Raw genomic sequence first — 15,717 nt, forward strand, 5'->3', positions numbered from 1 at the left:
TGGAGTTGTTTTATTTTAGGACATCCCTCTTCAAAAAGTCCCACATAAATTGGCAGAAAATGAAATTGGTTTTGTGTATATGTGTTTTTTCTAATGTTTTGGGATCCTCTCTCTTAAGATAATTTTCTGCCTATGCCACACTCCGACCTACACCTTATCTTGCTATAAAAGGAAGTTTGATTCCATATTTAACACCATCTGTCTGAATCTTTCTCTTTAGCCTCTTCTATCTTATGGATACCATGCTTTAACTACACTGGGTCTCTTGCTTTTCATCCAGATCATCATACTGTTTCAAGGCCTCTTACATGCTGTTCTATCTACTTGGAAGACTTTCTCTCCTTTTTCCCTTGGCTAATAACATCTTCAACCGTTAAATCCCAATGAGGAAACAAAGTCAGGAGAGAAAAATGAATCTCCCCTTCTGAGAAATCTTCCTGGATTCCCTGCACTGGGTTACTTGACCTACCATGAGCTGAGTTCCTTGTGCTTCCTATGTCCTAAGACTTACTCTTCTAACCATCTGTTTTGATGACATTCCCCCCTTCTAGATAATGAGCTCTCTAAGGGTAGAGGCCATATCTCATTTTTTTCTGTATCCTCAATGTCCAGCACAGGGCCCGGCATCAAATAGAGGACAGTAAATATTGATTGAGCTGAACTGAAATGTGATTATTGAAGCTGCCCTGAGGTTTCATAAATCAGAGCTGGCAAACACAACCCACTATCTGGAAATAGCTGGCTCCAGTTGACCTTGGTTGCTTGAAGGGAGCGATGCTCCCTTTAGTTACGGGTGTAGGCTTTTCTCTGGTGTCATTCATTGTCCCAGGGTGACTAGCACAGTAGTACTGGTGGCAGAAGCTGTTGCAGGCTCCTTGCTGCCTGCATGGGACAACACAATGAAAGCTTTCATCTGCCAGCGTGCAGAGGCTCTGTCTTACCCCCCTGGGGAATAGGACTGGAAAAGTTAGACGGTGTCTTGTGGCCTCCTTTATCTCCCTAAGCCTAGAACCTAGAAAAATCAATAAGTAGTCAGATTCCCATTTTTTTTCCTCTCTGGGTCTCAGTCTGGGCCCTCTATTCTCTTGAGCCCCACATCCCTGAGATGAGAATTAATTCTCATGCACAAAGTGCCCAGCCTTTGTCTCATCTCTGCTGGTGTAGTCTCTTCACTCCTCCTTCCAAAGGTTCTATACTTAGTCTTATAACTCCTGAACCTTGGGAAGGAAAAGGCACATCTATCTCATTTCAGCTTTACTTGTCAATACTGGTTTTACCTCTTTCTCTCTTAAATGGCCTGATTTGTTCCCATCGCTCCATCCTATGTCCTTGTCTTTGTTGCTTCTCTGAGGAGTGAATAAAAGAAGAGATGAAAACCAAGCTTCTTTTTGGGTGGTAACAAGGGGATGACAGCAAACCATGGGATTCCAGGTCTCTCAAAGCACAGACCCAACCTCTTTCTCAGTGATTTCCTTTTTGCACCCTAAGCTTCATGCTCATTTCTCATATACCCATGGTATCTCAGGTCTCTGTACCTTTGTGCATGCTCCTTCCCCTTTATGGGAGGATACCTTTCTTTTTTTTTCTCTCATCTGTAAGTCCCATCTTGACTCATGGCAGTGAGGGATCACATTTCAGAGCATATCTCCAGACCTAGCACTGTGTCTCAATGTGTAGATCTCATTATTCTCTCATGGGCCCTGCATCATTCTTTTGAATTTAAAAGGCTTCAAATTGTTGGGAGTTGTTTTTATTTGGTAGAAATAAAAAATAATATAGTCCTTCATATTTGTATAGTGCTAGGTCATTTCTCCTAAGACCACTTACTTACTTTCCCTCAGCTGTTGTCCTGCCTCTAGTCTTGGGGGTAACAGCAGCCCAAGAATCAATTGCCAAGAGGAAGATGTGGGAGGATGCAATGGAGGCCACATAAATTGCTGTCAGTTTGTAGTTGTTATATGTTCCATCTTCTAGGCCCTGGGGCAAGAGAATAAGGTGTATCTTTTGTAAATTAGGCAATTTACTTCCTCTTTGTAGAATGGCCCCTAGGAATCAAGATTCCTTTTCTCTTGGAAATTTAATGCTATTTTTACTGTCGACATACTCTCTGCTATTTCTGACACCTATTTATTTTGTTGTAGCTCCCATAGATAGATTAGCTCTGTGAGGAGACGGTGGCATCATTTGTGGAAAAAATCAGCAGCATAGAATCACTTTATGGTGACAGTCCTAGCTTCCAGAGAATAGAAGATTGGTTTTGCCAGTCCAGTGACTATATGGCTAGACATAGATTATAGGACTGGCTTAGGAATAGTTGTTTTAAACTAGCATCTATGTTTTCCCTCAAGTCTACCTCTTGTAACTCATTGGAAAGGAAAACCGTCATTGAGCATCTACTATGTGCCAGGCACTGCTGAACACAGATGATGCTCAGATGAATAGAACACAATCTCCTCCTACAAAAAGTGTACAGTGGACTAGGAAAAATAGTGCTCAAAAGTGTACTAAATATACATGGTAAGTGCTTTACTAGGAGATTTAACTAAATATCAGATAAAGAAGCAATTCTCCCTGCAAGGGTCACTGAAGGTGTTATGGAGTTCAACTCAACAAACATTTATTAATTGCCACCTATATTCTTACACTGAATATGTAAAGTGAACTGACACTCCTTTAGGAGTATCCAGTTGCTTACATTGTCAACACTGGGCTGTAAAGAACATAAAAGAGTTTTCCAGACTTTCTCAGGCACAGAGTGACTCTGGTAAAGACCTGAATCTTACCCTGTGCCATTAGAGCACCCTGGTCCCCAGCCCACCGGAGTTTCATCCTGCCTTGCCTGTTCTGCTAAATTACAACAACGTCAGAGTTTTAGAGGGATTCATATTTGATATAATAATAATGATCCCTATCCATTTTCAGAGTGCTTTTACATCCATTATCTCAGTGCCTTTCACACCATATGCCCATGGAACACTGGCAATCTGAAAGCTGAACCCCTCCTTAAGTTTAATAATGCAGTCTTCCACATTTTAGAAAGACATTAAGTTAATGGGTAGAATTTTCTAAAGTTCAGGTTTTTCTCTCATCGGTTTTACTTGGTGAAAATAGTTACAGAGAAACTCAGATATGTTTTCATATTTTTTGAGATGCAGAGAGCTCCATTTATATAATGTAACCATATTTTCTGCTAGTAAAATTGTTCTTGTATGTGGTTAAAGTATGTTGATGAATATTCCATGTTGTTTAACAAAGAGAAACATAATTTCTTAGGCTCTCTACAACCAACAAATTTGAAAGCCATGCCTTTTGATTCACCAACTATCTTGCAAGGTAGACAGGGTAGAAAGGGAAACTGAGGAATATAAATGATTTCTCTATGACCATATGGCTAGTAAATTACAGTACCAGAACCAGAATTCAGTTCAGTTCAACTAACATTTAATATTGCTGGGCTCTAGGAATAGAGAAATGAATGAGTCATATAATACCTCCTTATATGAATTGAGATAGTGGTTTGGCTGCCATAATAGAGAGATCCACTTAATCAAGGGGCTTAAGTAAGATAGAAGCTTATTTCTCTCTCACTTATAAGCAGATATCCAGCTTTCAGTTTTCCCATTCTTATCACACTGCTCATATCTCATAGTCTGAGGTGGCAGCTCCTTCTTCAGCCATCATGTCCACATTCCATCCAGCAGGAAGGGGAAAGGGAAAGCAGTGTGTATGAACTTATATCCCATTGGCCAGAACTTAGTCACATAACAATACCAAGCTGCAAGATTGGTTGGGAAATGTAGTTTATCATGAATAGTCATACGCCCAGCTAAAATCCAACAGTTCTGCTATTAAAGAAAAAAAGAAGGAATAGATATTGAGAAAATTGTCAGGCTTTGCACACTTTCCTGCAAAGGGAAAGACAGAGTTAAAGAGAAAGACAGAGTTAAAGAGAAATATTTGGAATTAAGCAGACCGGAGTTAAAGATTTAGCTCTGATGCTTCCTAGTTGTTTGCCCTAGGATATGTTAATTAACTTTTCCGAGACACAGTTTCCTTGGTTTAAATAGGGAATAATACTTCCTAGTGTTATTGTGAGGAGTAAGTTAAATAAGAAAATTTAAGTACTTAGCACAATGTCTGAAATATAGAGCCCATAAGTGGTGGCGTTGATGATGATGATGATGATAGTATCAGTCCTTCTTTTTATAATCCCATAGCACTCTATTTTTGTCCCTCAAAACATGCATCTCTTTGTCATTATTTGTTCTGTACATGCCTTTCCTAATAGATTGTAAGCTTCAGCAAGCAGACACTATGGTTATATTATTTACTATCATATCCCTAATGCTAACTAACCCTGGTCTGGCTCATTACTAGTGGTCAGTAAATATTTGTCAAATAAATGAATACACATGATAAGTAAAAGTGGTGTATTGGGGGTTTTGCTATAAGAACACAAAGGAGTAGTACCTAACTTAACTGTAAGAATCAGGGAAGCCTTCTTGGAAGAGCCTGAGTTGAGTCTTAATGAGTAGGATTTGCTCACATTAAGGGTGTGGGGTAGATTCAAATGCTTTGCAGGGAGAGGAAACATTCTGCAAAGGTGGGGAGACATTGATCCTGGAGATGCAATGGGGAAACTCTTAGTAGTTTGTTAATCTTGGAGTCTCAAATGGGCACTAGGGGATGAGAGAAAATGACACCTGAAAACTAAGCAGGCCTGGATCAACCTTTTTTAAAGATACCATTTATTGAGTAACTACTATATACCCTCATGTGTTTCTGTTCATTGCCCTTTCAGCTGCACCCACCTGAGGTGGTTGTTCTTGGGTTCCCCTTACAGACTTAATCAGCATGGCGCGGCAGAGTGGTTTGTGTTGTACTTGCCATGGGAGGTGGGCTGCTCTTTATGATTAACTTGAGAGGATCTGGCGTTTCTTGTGTCTTTTCTCTCTCTCTCTGAACTATAAGGTCCTTAAAACCTGGAACTGTGTTTTCTATTTCTTTGGTGTCTTTCCTTGGAGCGGTTGAATTAGCACTTTGCATACAGCAGGTGCTTAGTAAGTGCTTCATTCTGTAAAGCATACCAATAGGATACAAGGAGCATGCTTACTCCCAATTTATAGTAATAATAATGTCTTATCAGTGTACATTATTCAATCTTTTAAAAAGATACCATTCATTGAGTAACCACTATATACTAGACACTATAACTACTATGTGCCAGGCTTTAAAAACATTATTTCATTTTATATTAGTACAAATGGTATATTTTATTTAATCCTCAGATATCCTATGGTTATTAAAGACTGTTCGAGGGATCTAATAAGATACTAGAGAGATTAAATGACTTGCCCAAGTGGCTAGTAATTTTCAGGGCCAATATGTGAACTGAAGATTGTCAGAATCCATCTAATATCTATGCTATTTCCATTTCATATAAATTCACTATTTTGAGCTTCACAAGAACCTTAGGTGTTACATACAAATGAAGAAACTGACAACTAGAGAGGTCATTGAATGTCATGTAGTGACTAAGCAGACAGGATTTGAGTCTAGATTTTCTTTGGCTTCCATCTAAGTCTAATGCTCTATATGCAGCACCAGGCTTTGCCTCTTTGTCACCCCAGTTAAGGCCAGGCCTTCTGACTGGTGTATATCTCTTGAGTATGCCACATTGAGTTATAAACATAATCACTTGACTTCTATGCACCATACAGCTCATTATGGACTGTTGAGAGTACCATTACCAAATCATTCAAGACTCCAGGTATAAATTTTTAAATTTTCAGTGCTTTAAGCATATCAGGCTTTTCATGTGAGGATTAGGATGATACAGTTTCTTCCCAACTTTCCCACTCTGGAGAATGCCACCAACAGTGATAGGCAGAAACTACTCGCAGAAGCTACAGAAGAGAGCCTAGGGTGCTAGACATAAAATGGTTACCTTTGCCATTTCCTTACTATTGTAACCTTAAACAAGTCATTTTCCCTTTTTGGGCCTCAACTTCCCCCTTGTGTAAAATTAGGGAGGAAGGAAGGAGAGACTAAGTTATCCTTTCAGCTATGGCAGCCTATGATTCTAATGTGACTCCTTTCTCTATCTGCTCTTTCCCAGCAGTTCCCCAGTAACCTCGGGCAGGTAATATGCGTTCAGAGGACCTTGGTTTTCTGTCTGTTAAATAGGAGTAATAATGTGGACATTTCTGTACAAAAATGGCTTAGTAATTTATCCTTTGGCCCATTTTGAGGATCATAGTGCAATCCTACAGGGATCTAAGAAGGGCCACTGTGAATTATCCCACAGTGAATCCAGGTCAGTCACAGAAGTGCCAAAGATTGATGGAAAACAGTAATCCATCTTCCCTGCCACCTTTCTCCTAGCCTCCCTTCCTTTCCTGCCTAGTTCTCTTCCATGCGCAGTCAGGGTAGCCTCTCCCAAACGCAGCTCTAGTCATGTACATCCCTTGCACAGATACCTTTAATAACTCTCCATGGCAGTTGTAAAGGCCTAAACTCAGGCAGTTGTAATAGAAAGGAAGGAAAAGGTGTGAGAAAGATTATCTTGTATGTTAAAATTATAGGAACTGGTGACTGATTTGTGCAGGCAAGCTCTTGCTGGTTATCCTGTGCCCCAGCTCAGAACTGAAATATAATATCACAATGGGCTCCAAATGGTGTGGATTGCTCCAGGCATATCTAGGCTAACATGGAAAAGCAAGTGAGATGCCAAGAGGGATACTGGATCAGTTTTCTTTTTTTGTTTCCCTAAAGTGACACCTTTGAAAAGCACTGGCATTTTCTCTGGTTAAGAAAAGCCTCCTAAAGGTTTCAGAGAAGCTCCTCCCCTCTCTGCTGGAAAGTTTTAGCCGCTCCCCATTGCATTCTGATGTTAGCATTCTTCACAGCTCTGACTGCAGTGATGACTATCATGATGAAAAGTCTGGGTCACTGCATTTGGTCACAGGTGTGGCAGGCTCTGAAGGAGAGAGAGTCAAGCCCTTGCTCCTTGATAGTTGGTCTCTAAAGGATGGTGTCTCACTCATAGCAAAGTCTAGGATCCTGGGGTGGACACCACTGTTAAGAACTTTAGGAATGCAGAGGATATGCTGGAAAAATCCCTGCACTGGGAGTCAGAAGGTTTTAGTTCCTAAGATCTGTTCTACTTGGCTGTATGACTCTGGGGGACTTATTTAATCTCTCTGGGCTTCATATCCTTCCTCTAAAAAGATGAAGAAGTGGGATAAAATCACCTCTAAATGCTGTCCTGTTCTAAAATTCTAAAATAGTAATTTATTGTATGTATTCTCTGCCAACCCTTGTGCTGGATATGAGGAATATAAAATGAAAATAGTATTAAAAGTTAATATTTATAAGTGTTTAAATACGTGCCACAGATTGTATTAACTACTTTACATACAGTGTTTTCTTCAGTTCTTGGAACACCCTTGTGAGATTAGGCCTGTCATCAACATTACTGGCCTTAGTCTTCTCCTTGCTTCCCTAGGTTGGGTTCCTCCTCTCTTAGATTGACCTGGAGAGCAGGTCCATATGATCCAGCAATCCCTCTACTGTATATTTACCCCGAAGACTTGAAAACCCATATCCAAAAAGATATTTGCACACCGATGTTCATAGCAGCATTATTCATAGTGGCCAGGACATGGAAGCAACCAAAGTGTCCTACAATAGATGATTGGCTAAAGAAGCTGTGGTACATATATACAATGGAATATTACTCAGCCATAAGAAGAGATGAAATACTGCCACTTGTGACAACGTGGATGGACCTCCAGATAATCATGCTAAGCGAAATAAGCCAGACAGAAAAAGTTGAAAATCACGTGATATCACTCATATGTGGGATATAAATCTTAAAGCAACAAATGAGCAGGACAAACAAACAGAGACTCATGGACATGGACTATAGGCTAGTGGTTTTATAAGTCAGAATAGTGGTTACCAGTTTGAGGGGGGCAAGAAAATTTTAGGGTGTTGGTACTGGTTTATTTCTTGTTCAGGATACTAATTATATAGGTGAAAATTCATTGAGCTGTGTACCTATGCATTTTTCAGTATGAATATTATATTGCAATAAAGATTTTACTAAAATTTTTTAATATAGATTTTAATATTCTAATTTTGAATTGATAAAATGTTCGCATTATTAAACACTGAAAAATATAGAAGGGAAATAGTTAAAAAGTCTTCTTTCCACCTCTATGCCCCAGCCATTCAGTTCCCTCATAGGCAGCCAGTGAAAAAGCACTGGATATACAAACAAATAAATATGTATGAAATCTCACACACACACACACACACACACACACACACACACACGTATTCTTTTTATATGTATGACAATATTCTGAACACATTATTCTACAGTTTGCTTTTATCTTTTATTTTAAAGATCTTTCTATATCAGTACATAAAGAAGTTCTTTATTTCTTCTTATAGCTGTATAATGTGCTATTGTATGACTGTTTCATGATTTATTTAACAAGTCCCCTTATTAATGGGGATTTAGGTTTGATTATTTCCAGCTGATACTTTCTTGATCCTGATCTATGTTGTTTTGAATATCTATTTTCCCAGGCCTCATTTTCACTTTTTAGCAGCAGCTTGCACAAGTTGATATGTAGTAAAGCAAGACTTTACATGAAAAGGAAAAGTAGGAAAAAAATATTTTTTTCTACCTCTCAATTCTTAAAAGGAAGACTGTCTAAATAATTGCAGAATTTTAAAGTTGGGAGGGCTGGAAGAGAACTAACACTGAGTGTCCTTGCAATTGATTTCTTTAAGTTCTGATAAAGCTAAGGATTCATTCAGAAAAATGTGCATATATGTAAAATTTTACATATAAATGTTGGGTTTGACAGACCTGTTGAAATTTCTCGGTGAGTTCTAGATTAAGAATCTGTTATTTAGCATAACTCCATCAATTTAAAAATTGATAAATAGAGGGCCAGAAATGGGAGGTGAGTCTTAAAACAAGTTAATGGCAAAAGACAGTCAAGTCATTTTTATTCATGTTAAAGCAATGCCAGCAATAATCCCTCTCCTTTCATTGGCTGATGTCATAGCCCAGACTGGCAAGGGCAGCTGCTGGTTCCTTTCCAGGAGAACATCATTTTTTAGGTATGGTAACATGAGAGAAAATAGTAAACAAATTTATATGAAAGATTGACTTTTTTAGTATCAAGATGGTATGATTAGAATTTCTTGTACAATATTTTGATTTTTCTTCTTTGTTTTCTGTTCAGCTCAAGAAGAAGAAGGGAAAAGTGGAAGTCAGACCCATTAATTTGGGGACAGATTATGAATATGGGGTTTTAAATGTTCACCTGACTGCATACGACATGGCCCTGGCAGAGAGTTATGCCCAATATATTCACAACCTCTGCAACCATCTCTCTATTAAAGTCGAGGAAAGGTATGGAATGTTCTTGGTGTGGGTAGCATGCTCTGCTTTGTTGTTATTAAATGAAGTTTGGAGATATAATATACATGTAGTAAAATCTACCCTTTTAAGGTATATAGTTTGCCGCAATCTAAATATAGAATAGTTCTATTAACCTCAAAATTTCCCCAGTACCCAAGTATAGTCAGTCTCCTTCCTTTTTCCTCTCAAGTCCCTGGCAACTACCAAATGATTTTCTGTCTCTGTTGTTTAAAGTTCTCTAGAACATCATGTAAGCAGAATCATACAGTATGTAGCTATTGTGTCAGGCCTCTCACTTAACATAATGTGTTTAAGATTTATCCATGTTTTTGCAAGTATTTTATTATTGAGCAGTATTCCATTAAGTGGTGGACCTTAATTGGCTTATCTATTCGCCAGTTGATGTACATTTGGATTGTTTGCAGTTTGCTAGTAATTATGAATAAGGCCACCATAAGCACTCTCATACAGTTTTTGTGGGTCATATGTCTTCTTTTTTCCCAAATACCTAAGACTAGGATTTTGGGTTGTATGGTGAATATATTTAACTTTATAAGAAACCGCCAAACTGTTTTCCAAAGTGGCTGCACCATTTTGTATTCCCACTAGTGACATATGAGAGATCCAGTAACTCCTTATCCTAGTCACCACTTATTGTGAATTTTTTAAAAGCTATTCTGATAGATATATAGTGGTATCTCATGGTGGTTTCAATTTTCATTTCCCTAATAAAGATGTTGAGCATCTTTTTATGTGCTTATTTGCCTTCTTTATATGTTCATTGGTAACATGTCTAAATCTTTTTTTCAAGTCAAACAGAAAGAATTTTACTTTTATTAGCAGACATTTTCTTCCCTTTTTATTTTTTTATTTGTTTATTTTTAAAATATTTATTTTTTAAACTTTGTTATAGTGACATTGGTTAATGAAATCCAGTAAGTTTCAGCTGTACACTTTAACAGTAAGGCATATATATATTTACATTGTGTGTTTACCTCTCTTAGTTAGATTTCTTTCTGTCACCACTTATTTTACCCCTTTAACCATCTACCTACCTCCTCCCCCTACCTCTGGTAACCACTAGCTTATAGTCCATGTCCATGAGTCTCTGTTTGTCCTGCTCATTTGTGGCTTTTAGGTTTATATCCCACATATGAGTGATATCATGTGATTTTCAACTTTTTCTGTCCAGCTTATTTTGCTTAGCATGATTATCTGGAGGTCCATCCACGTTGTCACAAATGGCAGTATTTCATCTCTTCTTATGGCTGAGTAATATTCCATTGTATATATGTACCAGAGCTTCTTTAGCTAATCATCTTTTGTAGGACACTTTGGTTGCTTCCATGTTCTGGCCACTGTGAATAATGCTGCTATGAACATCAGTGTGCAAATATCTTTTTGGATATGGGTTTTCAAGTCTTCGGGGTAAATACCCAGTAGAGGGATTGCTGGATCATATGGTAGATCAATTCTAAATTTTTCGAGGAACCTCCATACTGTTTTCCATAGTGCCTGTACCAATTTGCAGTCCCACCAGCAGTGTGACCAGCAGTATGAGGGTTCCTTTTTTCCGCATCCTCTCCAACATTTGTTATTACTTGTCCTGTCAATTCTGGCTATTCTAACAGGTGTGAGGTGATATCTCATTGTGGTTTTGATTTGCATTTCCTTAATAGCTGGCGATATTGAGCATCTTCTCAAATATTCGTTGACCATTTGCCAAACCTTTTATCTATTAAAAAAAATTTTTTTAATTACTGAGTTATACAAGTTTTTTAAATCTATTTTTGGATACCAGTTCTTTTTCAGTATCTGTTTTGCAAATAATTTCTCCCTGTATGACTTATCTTACTATCTTCTTTTCTGATAAGTTTGATGAAGTTCAATTTATCAATTTTTTTTTATTGTTCATGCTTTTAGTGTCTTTGTCTAACCCAAGATCACAACGATATTCTCCTGTGTTTTCTTCTAGAATTTCTACAGTTTTAAGATTTACATTTAGGTCTGTGATCCATTTTGAGTTATATCTGTATATGGTATGAAATATAGGTCAAAGTTATTTTTTTATGTAGCTATCCTTTTGTTAAAAAGATTTTCTTTCTCCATTGAATTTTCTTAACACCTTTAGAAAGTCAATTAACCATGTATGTGTAAGTCTATTTCTATATTCCATTCTGTTACATTGATCTAATATATCTATGCTTATACCAATACCACACTATCTTGATTACTGTAGCCTGCTTCCTGAAACTATAAATTTGTTCTTTTTCAAAATTATTTTGGTTAGTTTAGGTCTTTTAGTTTTTCATAAAATATTTAGAATTAGTTTGTTGATTCCTACAGAAAGGAGCCTGATAGAATTTGGTTCGGTTTGTGTTGACTCTGTAGATCAATTTGAGGAGAATTGACATTTTATCTATTTTAATTCCTCTGATACATTAACAGTATATCTTCCCATTTATTTAGGTATTCCTTGTCTGCTCTGCTTTTCATTTACCCTTTGGTTTTGTTAGAAAACTGTAGAGGAGAAGAAATAACATTTACTAACTACTTACTCCAGGCGAGGCACTTTACATATCTTATCTCAGTGTTTCAGAAATTGTGAGATGCCCTATGGTTTGCCTTAAATTACATTAAATCACATGGTGAGAAATTTCATCATCCCTTTTTAATTCTCATTCAACCTAATTATGTCAAGGAGTAATTCTTAGTGTTGTATGTCCTTAACACTATTCTAGCACTTCCTAATCTTTATAACAGAGAGGGGACCTCTGGCTCTGCCTTTGGCTAGCACTAATATCTAGCTAGAATTTTATAACATTATTGTTTTCATTGTATTTATTTTTAACTTAACTTCTATTTATGACAGCTAATACTAGTTTTTCATTTACAGTAGTAATATAAAGCCAGGCTTGTCGAGATATAATTTATATTCAGTAAAAATTCACCATTTTAGTAAACAATTTCTATGAGTTTTGACAAATGCACACAATAAATATCATCATAATCAAGATATAGAACATTTTGATCATCCCGAGAAGTTTCCCCCTGCATTTGTAGTCAGTACTTCCCCCACACCCAGTCCCTGGCTACTACTGATCTATTTTCTGTCCCAATAGTTTTGCCTTTTCCAGAATGGCACGTTAAGTGGAATCATACAGTATTTTTTCTTGTGAGTGTGGCTTCTTTCACTTAGGATAATGTATTTGAGATTCATCCATGTTGTTGCTAGTATGTTCATTTTTGTTGCTGATTAACATTTAATTGAATGGATGTATGTTTGTTTATCCATTCACCAGTCGAAGGGCATTTGTGTTGCTTTTAGTTTTTGGCAGTTATGAATATAACCACTATAAACACATACAGATTTTTGTGAGAACATAAAGTTTTCATTTCTCTAGGAATGTGATTGCTGGGTCAAATGGTAAGTGTAGTGTATGTTTAAATTTATAAGAAACTGCCAAACTATTTTCCAAAATGGCTGTACCATTTTCTTTCTCAATTAATGTAATTTTCAGTTGATTTAAAGAAAAATATTTAATAAATAATAGTTTGGGTGGTTTGCCATTGCAACAAGGTAATACATGACACAATATGTGGATGTGACAAAAAATTATACTTTCTTACTCACTAGATAAATATTAGTATATTCCCATCATACAGATGAGGAAACCAAAACTCAGAATGGCCAAAAGTCACATAAGTAGTAAGTTGCTTGGATTTAACCTAGTTCTGCCTGACTCCAGTATTTTTAATTAAATAGAGTCTTATTTTAAGTCCTTAAACCAAATTTGAACTTTTGAACCTTTTAACTTAGAGTACAACTGTGCTAAATGTGCTATTTGGAAGACTGGATAATAAGGTATGATTTTAGCTCTCACAGCTGATAGTACTTCAATTGTTTTAGGCTTAAATATGTGCTTTATCTTTTTATGATGCCCCAGAGACTTGGTTGCTCTTATAGCACTTGACACACACCTCTATCACGTCGCTTAGTGCTTGGGGCGGTAATGATCTATTCATGTGTCAGCTCCCCTTCCCCACTAACGAGATGGGGATCGTGTTCTTCTTTATTTTGTCAGCACCTAGCACAGGGCCTGCCTGCCACATGGGAGACATTAAGCTATTGTTGAAAGAATGACAGGTTCTTGAATGTGACTATACAATCCAGTTGTATAATATATATTTTCTAAAGTTTAATGACTGTGCTATTAATTAATTAATTAAAAATGATTGATTGAGACTCTTCTTGCTATGTGGTAAGCATTGTACTACTAGACATTCTGACTGGAGGGTACTAAGGTAAATGTCCCTGATTTCAGGGAGTGTGTATATGTGTATGTGCACACATACACAGGAATAATTACAATGTATTACAGAAGATGGTAAGTGAAAAATAAAGTACAATGAAATGAAATGAAATCCTACCATTTGCAACGACATGGATGGACTTAGAGGTTATTATACTGAGTGAAATAGGTCAGAGAAAGATAAATACCATATGATTTCACTTATATGCGGTATCTAAGGAGCAAAAAGAACAAACTAATCAAAAACAGATACAAATATAGTGGACAATTTGGTGACAGACAGAGGAGAGGGGGTTCGGGGGGCTGGGAGAATGGAATGAAGGGTTAAAGAAGTACAAATTAGTAGTTTATATTTGGGGATGGGGAGCATGGCAGAAGGAATGCAGTTAGCATTAATATGATGGCTAGGTGGAGGGTCAGGGGAGGAAGGGAGCAACTAGGGGGATCGTTTTATGAACTATATAGATGTCTAACCAATGTACTATATACTTGAAACTAATTTAAATAAATAAATATGAAAAAATTTTAAAAAACAGTACAATGTCAGTTCAAGGAGGCAGAGTAGTATAATAATTTAGAGCAATGCATTTCAAAGTACCAATCCAAGAAGTTATTAAAAGCTTATGCCAAAATGAGCATTAATGCTTTTCTTCCTTCATCAAGGTCTTGCTATTGAAAAAAAATGTTGGCTGAATTTAATAGTGTGTTTAGTGACTGTTGTATGTTCTTACTTTATCCTGGACTAATAATAAGCAGTTTGCTTACCAGCAGCTTGTCTTTGGACTACACTCTGAATAACAGAGTGCAAGCTCTGGAATCAAACTGCGCGATTTAAATTCTAGTCCTACCAGTTATTGGCAATATGACCTTGGGAAATTCTGAGCCTCAGTTTCCTCATATGTGTAATGGGGATGATAATTTTCTTATTTCTTTGAGTTCTGAAAATTAGATAATATAGTATATGATAGCACTTAGCAGAGATACTGGCACCTGACAACACTCTGTAAATAATAATAATTAATAAAGAGATTTTTTTCAGCTGGCAGGGATTAGGGATTCTCAGCTGTTCTGGTGGCCAAGAGGCATTAAATGTCATTTATAGAATGTTATCATATCTACAGTGGATCAACTCCCTGGAAAAGTGTTTATATTTTCAGGAGGACTTTTTAAAAGGTGTGGTTTTTAAAAACCAGGCTGTGAAAAGCTCTGGCTACATTTGAGTAAAGGCAGGAAGGCAGTAGCATTTGTTGAGCAACTACTATCAGCCAGCCACTCCACTAAGTTTTATTTTGTCTGTTTGTTTTTTATATAATGTTACTTAATTCAAACAAATACTTTGCACATAGTGAATCAAAGCTCAGTTCTGGAGCCAGACCACTGGGGTTTTTTTAACTCGTGCTCTGCTGCATTCTTATTGCGTGACTTAACCCAATAAACAGTTGGGCAGTTTACTTAACCTCTTTGTATCTTAGTTCCCTTTGTGAAATGGGGTTAATAAAAGTACCTACCTAAAAAGACTATAGTATAAATTAAGGGAGTTAATATATTTAAAGTGCTTATAACAGTTCCCAGCAACTCTTGGCTGTGATTATTATATTTAAAGCTTGCCTGTAGTCATACACCTAATGAATAGCAGAGTCTGGATTTGAGCCTACTTTTTTTTTTTTTCTTCAAATTCTCAATTCCTCCCAACTGGTTCTCAACAGAGCTTTCAGTGTGATCTTTGTAGAATGGAAATATGATCATGTCATTCCCATGCTTAAAATCCTTCCATGGCTTCCCATTCCTTTAGGATCAAAACTAAAGTTCCTCACATGGCTTCCTAGATATCCTGTGGCTTGAGCTTGCCTCTCTTACCTTAACTCATACATACTTCTTTCTTCCTCCAATTACACTGGCTTTGTTTTTGTCACTTTCTACCTCATGACCTTTGCATACACTCTCTAGAGTTTATACAAC

The 15,717-nt window shown here is 37.0% G+C and overlaps 1 protein-coding gene across 1 annotated transcript in view; it reads left to right on the forward strand.

Moving 5' to 3' along the window:
• MRPL48 (mitochondrial ribosomal protein L48) overlaps positions 1 to 15,717 on the forward strand; it is a 47,263-nt gene that overhangs the window by 25,284 nt on the left and 6,262 nt on the right. Inside the window, exon 5 of the mRNA XM_006926601.3 lies at positions 9,267 to 9,436. Coding sequence (XP_006926663.1) covers positions 9,267 to 9,436 — 170 coding nt within the window. The remainder of the gene's footprint in view (positions 1 to 9,266; positions 9,437 to 15,717) is intronic.

The sequence above is a fragment of the Pteropus alecto genome, unplaced genomic scaffold (assembly GCF_000325575.1).
Source record: "Pteropus alecto unplaced genomic scaffold, ASM32557v1 scaffold7, whole genome shotgun sequence".
Classification (NCBI taxonomy): Eukaryota; Metazoa; Chordata; class Mammalia; order Chiroptera; family Pteropodidae; genus Pteropus; species Pteropus alecto.